General features: G+C 43.0%; 1 protein-coding gene across 1 annotated transcript; it reads left to right on the top strand.

Moving 5' to 3' along the window:
• The first annotated feature begins 662 nt into the window (after nucleotides 1–662).
• Nucleotides 663–7,807, top strand: proca (protein C (inactivator of coagulation factors Va and VIIIa), a). The gene is made up of 10 exons (XM_026149285.2): nucleotides 663–771; nucleotides 1,007–1,070; nucleotides 1,150–1,233; nucleotides 2,216–2,373; nucleotides 2,562–2,586; nucleotides 2,960–3,070; nucleotides 3,438–3,578; nucleotides 4,401–4,516; nucleotides 4,866–4,983; nucleotides 7,124–7,807. Exons 3-10 carry the CDS (start codon nucleotides 1,164–1,166, stop codon nucleotides 7,711–7,713), a joined length of 1,329 nt encoding a protein of 442 aa, XP_026005070.1. The 5' UTR covers nucleotides 663–771; nucleotides 1,007–1,070; nucleotides 1,150–1,163; the 3' UTR covers nucleotides 7,714–7,807.
• Nucleotides 7,808–8,162: the final 355 nt, after the last annotated feature.

Below are 8,162 nucleotides of genomic sequence, written 5' to 3'. Positions count from 1 at the left end.
TCCTGTTAAAGGAGGAATTTTTCCTTCTCACGTTTTGTGATTTGATCTTGTATAAATAAAATTGAATTGAATTGAAAACCAGATGGTGAACTTTAAAGGAAAGGATACCAGGCTGAAAACGCTACGCCCAGGTGAACAGAATCCACTTTTTGGGATTTCCTTGCCTGGATGATTGAGCATGCATCCAGCAATACTTGGCTGTGGTGTCTCCAGCTGTTTCTGCCCACAACCAAGTATGATGAAGGTTATAACCAACATGTCTGTCTCTCAATGCATCTCACAGACTGAGCTTGCTAGCGTTAGATGATAACTTAGCACTCCAAACAGCCAACATTATCTTAGCTTTTAGTCATACCAAGGTCTAGTCTGGTTCACAGGCTTTGGGCTTTGCTCAGTATCTTTACAGATGTCTTGTAGGGTCATAGGTGTTCATGCTTCCAAAGACAGTGATTTAAATGATAGAGACGTGAAGACTTCATCCACGTCCATGTTTGTGGTGAATAACCACAGATCTATTGTGTGGTGGGTACACAGTGAAAAGTCCCACACTATCGTCGTCCTGCTAGTGTCTGAAGGTTTGTAACATTTTGTGAAAATGAGGTCTGATGTGTAGCAGAGTGGGTGGAGGATAAAGGGCAGGTCTGTGTTGACAGTGTTGGTGGACAGCGATCAGCTGCAGACTGTGGACTCTCAGTAAACACTGGGAGTTAGTTATTAACACAGCAGAAACAGCGAAGCATCGTCTCTGTCCACGGCTTCCATTCTTCACATGTAAGTACCAAAACTCTCCTGAAAGCCCCTCGTTTCTCCGTGACTCTGTTTCATGTCCTGTGAACGTTTTAGGATGTTGTCTCTGTGGCCCTGTTGTTAGCTCACAAGGTCAAAGGTTGTAGAGGTTCACACGGTGATCGTGTCCTGCTGTGCCCCTCTGACTGGAGGCCTCTGTGTTCCCTGCTGATCAATCTTGTAGAAATATTCCACTGAGAGATTTTTTTTTAACTCACAGTGAGGACTCGGTTTTGTCTCGTCTGCAGCTCCTCCAGAACTCAACTTTTCAACCCCTTAAATCTGTAAGTGTCATTATGCTGGATGTTAATGCTAACTGGATAAACACAAGCAGTAAAGACATAAATGTCTGATTTCCTGCAGGAGTGATCGAGGTCATGTCCCGCCTCGCCCTCTGTCTGTGTGTCGTCGTTGCTCTGTGGTCGGCGTCAGTCATCAGTCTGTCAGGTAGGTGTGATCAAAGACGAACGGGATAAGTAAACATCAATACGTCTGTAAAAGAAAGAAGAGACACGGAGGTTAGGTAGCCACAGATTTTCTGTTACACGGGTGTCTTGGAGTCTCACTGAATTACATAAACCTGACGGGAAATAATGTGAGAGCTTCACTGTCAGCAGGTCAGCCGTGGAATCTGTTTTAGCAACAAAGCATTCATCTGCCAAGAAAGTGAACCTATTGTGCTTTTACCTGTTCCTCAACTGGGCGCTCATATTAAACATGGACAAAGTTTCAGGTAATGAGGTCAGCGAGCACACCTACCTGATCCTGAGCCAATCAGAAGAAAGCTGGCTCCAGTGGACGGTGACCTTAAAGCAGCGGTCCCCAACCTTTTTTGCGCCACGGACCGGTTTATGCCCGACAATATTTTCACGGACCGGCCTTTAAAGTGTCGCGGATAAATACAACAAAATACAACTAGTACCGAAAAAAAGATTTATTCATAACACACGTGAAAAGACCCAGGAAAACCGAGTTAACGATAAAAATATTAACACAATAACAGTGAAAACCGATAAAAACCCTGAAAACCAGACATTTCACACCTGAGCCTCAACTCTCGTGGCCAGGTACCAAACGACTCACGGACTGGTAATATAATATAATATAATATAATATAATATAATATAATATAATATAATTCTCTCTCCTCTGGGAGATGCTTCAGTCACCTCAGACTGTCCAGATGCTCGCTGATGTCCTGGTCCAGATCTCTCCATTTGTCGTCTCATTAGGAACATTTTCCAGGCATGCATACAACACACGGGAATCATATGAATTGATGAGAGTAAATTCACAGAATCCCAAAGATTTAAGTCCAAATGACAACAAAGTGCTTTCCAAAAACGTGATGTTTGGGGAAAAAACAGTTAAAGAAGCCGTTGTCTTAGCATTGGTCTGCATGACTGTTTCACTCTTTCTGTGTGTTCAGTATTCTCGGACCCGCGACGGGCTCACATGCTGCTTCGCTCTCGTCGGGCGAACTCCTTCATGGAGGAGATGAAACCAGGAAACCTGGAGCGAGAATGTAATGAGGAGAAATGCAGCTTTGAAGAGGCCAGAGAGATTTTCAAGACCAGAGAAGCTACGGTAAGATGTCTCTTTAACACACTGTAGTTCAAAATAAGCAAAAATATCTGGCTTTTTGATTTATGGCTGATGAGAACATGACAGGGTAGTGTCGACTTGACAAATACCCACAGGAGGTGTGTGTGTGTTGTTCTGCAGCGATGACCAGATGAGTGCGATTGGTGATGTTTGTTTCTGTGTCTTTACAGCTGGAGTTCTGGACAGTTTACTTAGGTAAGACAAGTTTGTTCAGCTTGACAGTGAAAACATACTAAATATCAGCTTTAAAAATAATACCATGTATAAATTATTAAATATTATTTTAATATTTCTGATGACTGGAATGTGAATGATGTGTAGACTGAGGAGAATTCAGGACAAGGTTCTTCACAGGCTGCATCGTTTATTTCTTGGGATGGGGTGTGATATGCTTGCCTGATTACCCAAAAGCACAAGATTACAGTACATTTACAACAATACGACATCAAATAAGATTTAGCCTGCTTCTGTCTTCCTCCCAAAGCGTCACTAAGGCGAGGCTTTTGACATCTTCTTTCTTTGCAGATAGTCATGGGAAAAATACTCATGTTATCTGACTGTATTTCAGATGGGAACCAGTGTGAGTCCAACAAGTGCAGTCATGGAGACTGTGTGGATATGCTCCAAGCCTACGATTGCCGCTGTCACTCTGGATATGAGGGCAAATACTGTGAATATCGTGAGTCAGTGTCTTTGGTTACCTAGGAGCATTTCTAACGTTATATTAAAAAAAGACTACAAAAGTGAAGCAAGGAGTGTTCAATATAATGAAACTGCATCAAGCAACAAACGACATCTTTAATTAAAGCTTGAGAATCAACGAAAAGAATACAAATTACCCACTGTGCACACAAACGAGCCTAAGTAACAAAGCATTCACGAGGGTTATTTTTTTGCTAAAACTTGTTAGCGAGACTTTGTCTGGCAGCTGGACGTAGCTGCTGTTTGATTTCTTTTACAGGCGGAGTCACATCAATGTAACATTCACTAAAACTTAATGTGAAACCTGAAAAGTTCCCGTGTTCCTGTTTCCCATCTCCATCTAGCTGTAACAGCCACCAACTGCTCCGTGGATAATGGCGGCTGCGACCACGATTGTACGGAGAGCAGTGACGGCCTGTCGAGGACTTGCAGCTGTGTGAATGGATACAAACAGACTAATGACTCCAAGAAATGTGTTCCCAACAGTAAGAGCAGTTCTAGTCTGACTTCACTTGCTGGCTGTAAACAAAATGTTTATTAGCAAGCAAAAATTAAATTCTCTCATCACTTTATATAGACTTGTTATTCAATATATCTTTATGGATTATGATTTTCTGGACAATCCTTTCGATAATGAAGAGCTGACGAGTTGGACAGCACATGTCCTGACACGATTCGCACCTACTGGCTAAAGAAGCTAACTGCACTCCTTGAGTACCTGGAAGCATAAATGAACCACCACATGATTCTTAAGGATTAATCCCATCCAACTACCGACCAATAATATGTCTCATCACCACATGGATGCTCCTGCCAGGCATCATAGGAGCTAGCATGAACAGGCACATGGCAAGACACAGACCTACTAGTAGACAGAGCAGTTGCTCGAGACTATAAGATCAGATGGACCAACCTGTTGCCTGTTTTGGCTACATGACAGCCATGTACTCAATGTCTCACACATGGATGCTAGAACAGGACCCTAAGAGCCTTCATCAACTTAATGAGGATGTGGTGACACTATTAGACACTTCAAGCCAGTTGCACAAGTCAAGTCATCAAGTGAAATTCACTGATGCTGTTTTACTTGCTGTGTTTCCATATGAACCACAGTTAGTAACTGATCTCAGAACAGTGAACGCAGACTAGTGGCAGTTTGCTTCGCACACTGCTCATCCACAACAGGCATGCACAAACCACAGACACAAGCTGCTGGCCTCTCAGCTTGAATGAGATGAAAAGACAGAGATTATTTTATGTTTCTCTTAATATTTTTCCATTGTAGCTTTAATACAGTGTTTTTACAGGCCGATCAGCCTGTGGACAGCTGTTAGCCACCACATCATACAGCCCACCACCGAAAGGCCTCCGTCCCTGGATGGTGGGGGGGCAGGTGGGCAAGAAAGGGGAGAGTCCATGGCAGGTACTACAAAAAAAACCTACAATACACACTGGGTGTGTCATGCTGGCAACTTTAGCTTGTTAGATTTGTATCCTTACAGCAGCCTGCAGTCTGAAATCAAAGTGCTGTAATGGTGATATGGTTATTAAGATCTTAAGACTCCAACATCAGATGTTGGCAACGCCCTCTTTTTATGTTATATACATTTGAATTTGGTAAGAAATCTGCTAATTTGTTTAAATCTGTTGTGTTTTTTTTTTCAAAGATTGAACTAATATGTGAAACAAAGCTGTTTCACAATGTCAAGATGTTATCTTGTCAGCAGAATCCAAGTTGGAGCATTAATACCTGATAGTGTGTTTATCTGTAGGTCCTGGTAATGGATTACAGGGGTCGATTTCACTGTGGGGGTGTCCTCATCGATGAGAGCTGGGTTCTGACAGCTGCTCACTGTCTTGACAACAGCTTAACGTTCAGTGTACGACTCGGTGAGTTTCCATTGCAGATGACAGACACTAATTATAATTAAATGAAAAATAATCATAAATGAATGACATTGAAGTGATTAGAAAGATCAACGCGGTAACGAACTGATTAACAAACTGATTATACTGAAGTACAAATGACTGGAGAGACTGCCTGTAGTTTTTACCTGAAAGGCTGATAGGGTCTTGTTTGTTCGCCCACAGAGAGAAAACACTTCGGTTTACCTTAAATTTAGTTTGTATGACACAGAAATAAACTAGAAGCAATATATAAAGTTATAAAAATCACCACAGTGAAGGAGTTTTTTAATTGCCTGTGATATTGGGAGAACAATAAGGACGAGACTAAAAGTGATTCAAACAAACTGAATAAATTAAATGAATAAAGAGGAGCTGGTAAACCTTGCTGGGCCTTGATCTGTGGGGTATGACCAGGCACGACCTCAAGAAACTATCGGCCATTCTGTAAACCCATCACCCACAGAGATGGGCACTGGGCTTAGATACCTGGGAACCTGAGCTGGAGCAGCACAGCAGACTGGATCTCGTACCATCAGGTCTCTGGTTCTTAGCAAATAAACTCGATATACTGTAGTGGGTCACACCTCAGCCCATAGCCATGGGCTCTAAACCCATATATACTTGTGTATATATGTTGTTTTGTTTTTTTTTTCTGTATATGTCTGAAATAAAGATACAATACAAAAAACCCAAATCCAGGTTTGGGACTGGACTCTTTCTATTTCTGGACTTACCCAAGGAAAGAGGTGCCAGATGGGTGAAGGATACTCATGTCCCTGGCCTTTGGGGTTTTTCCCAGAGTATAAGGGCGCAACTCTATGCAACTACAGGTCATGGAGGATATGGTTCTGAATGTGCTTTTATGCTCAGTACTTCAAAATACCTGGCCTTCTTGGGTCTATATGTGAAATTATTGAAGGGGATTCACTTGCGAGCTCTCGGGAGACTTTACCTCTCATGTGGGCAGTTGTAAAGAACCCTGGACCAGCTGATAAACTGCCCAGAGTTTTGTTTTTGATGAACAGACATAAATTAGCCCAGACAAACACCATGTTCATGCTCATGAGTGTAGTTATTAAAAAAGAAACACAGGCTAAAAGGTTTACAAACTGCTAGGCATGCATAACTGGTGGAGTCGCGTCAGTCTATGTTTGATATTTGGGTGAAGAGAACAGCATCGCTGTCAACTGATCACCAGTATTAATTTGTATTAGATGGCAGGAAGATGCCATGGGACTGATCTGTAAACCTAAACAGGTAGTGAGAGTGAGACTCCATGGCAGAGGCAGCTGGTAGGTTGTCACTGCCCATTGTAGTGACAATCCTAAGGACTCCATACATGAACATTAATTCAACAGTGACAAATAAAGCTGGAATACTACTACTATAATAATGGATTGCATTTATATAGCACTTTTCGAGACCCTCAACGTGCTTTACAGTTCTCACATTCACACACTGGTGGAGGCTACAGTTGTAGCCACAGCTGCCCTGGGGCAGACTGACAGAAGCCAGGCTGCCATATCGCACCACCGGCCCCTCTGGCCAACACCAGTAGGCGGTAGGTGAAGTGTCTTGCCCAAGGACACAACAACCAAGACAGAGCTGGGGATCGAACCTGCAACCTTCCGATTATAAGAAGGTCACCCATGGGGCGACCGTGGTTCAGGGGGTGGGAATTAAGTACATTGAGAAAACTCAATGTACTTAAATTTTGCAGTTTTTATTTTTTATTCAACTGTATATACAATTATTTGAAGTAATTTGCTATTTTGCCATTAAGCACTAAAACTTTACAAAACCAAGGTTGCTGATAGGTCACATTGTAGTCCAGGGGTCTCGACATCCAGGCTCCGAGGGCCGGTGTCCTGCAGGTTTTAGATATCTCCCTGGGTCAACACCCCTGATTTAAATGATTAGTTCATTATCAGGCCTCTGGAGAACTTCAAGACATGTTGAGGAGGTAATTTAGCCATTTAAATCAGCTGTGTTGCATCACGGACACATCTGAAACCTGGAAGACACCGGCCTTCGAGGCCTGGAGTTCGAGATCCCTGTTGTAGTCAGAGTGAAAACACACATCAGCTTTCATTAACCATGAGTCCACGCCCTGTGTCTTTAGGTGACTATGAGCGTCTTAAACAAGAAGGCACTGAGGTCATCCTGGATGTTGTCCAAGGTTTCAAACACCCGAACTACAACACCAAGACCATAGACAATGATATTGCCCTGCTGCGCCTACAGACCCCCGCTCCCACGACTGAGTACATCGTCCCCATTTGCCTGCCAGGACGCGAGATGGCCGAGCGGGTGCTCCACCTGAACGGCACTAAGACTGTTGTCTCTGGCTGGGGCAAAGAGGACATGAACAGCACTAAGCACAGCTCAGTGCTCAACGTTATTGAAATCCCATTGGTCAGCCACAGCATCTGTACTCAGCAGATGTTCCCCCACACGATCTCCAACAACGTCCTCTGTGCCGGTATCCTTGGACAGAGGAAGGATGCCTGTGAGGGTGACAGTGGGGGCCCGATGGTCACTCTGTACCGGGACACCTGGTTCCTGGTTGGCCTGGTTTCCTGGGGTGAGGGCTGTGGACAGCTGGACAAACTGGGAATCTACACAAAAGTGTCCAACTACAATAATTGGATCAATAGTGTGCGTGAAGAATGGGACAGAGGCCATCGCCCGGAAGGACGCCCACGCTTCTGAACCAATTTATCCACAACAGCTGTTTCGGGCTCTGTTCTGTTGAACCCACATAAAAATGTAACACACTTTGTTAAATAAAATGATTTACCATGAAGACGCAGCTGTTTGCTTTTTTAAAACCAGTGATTTCCACTAGTTCCAGACAATTTAAATTCCCTCTGACCTGTAGTGCTACGTATCTGTTTAAAATAATGTGAAATACTCAATTAATCAATGGAAAAATGTCTTCCTATAACAAAACCAAATGGTGTTTGCCTTTAGATGCTCTAAGTGCCAAAAAATATATTTGTATCAGCTGACTCTTTCCAGAAATTACTGATGAATTACTCAAAAAGAAAATCTTTGATGAAAAATGTAGGACTTATTTTCTTTGTATCAAATTACATCCATCAAATAAAGGAAAACATGCAAACATTACAGCTCAGCTGCTCTCAGTGTTTCAAGCCTCT

This window comes from Astatotilapia calliptera, chromosome 18 (assembly GCF_964374335.1).
Source record: "Astatotilapia calliptera chromosome 18, fAstCal68.1, whole genome shotgun sequence".
Lineage (NCBI taxonomy): Eukaryota > Metazoa > Chordata > Actinopteri > Cichliformes > Cichlidae > Astatotilapia > Astatotilapia calliptera.
The sequence above is the reverse complement of the archived record's forward strand: the minus strand, read 5'-3'. Positions and strand labels throughout refer to the sequence as shown.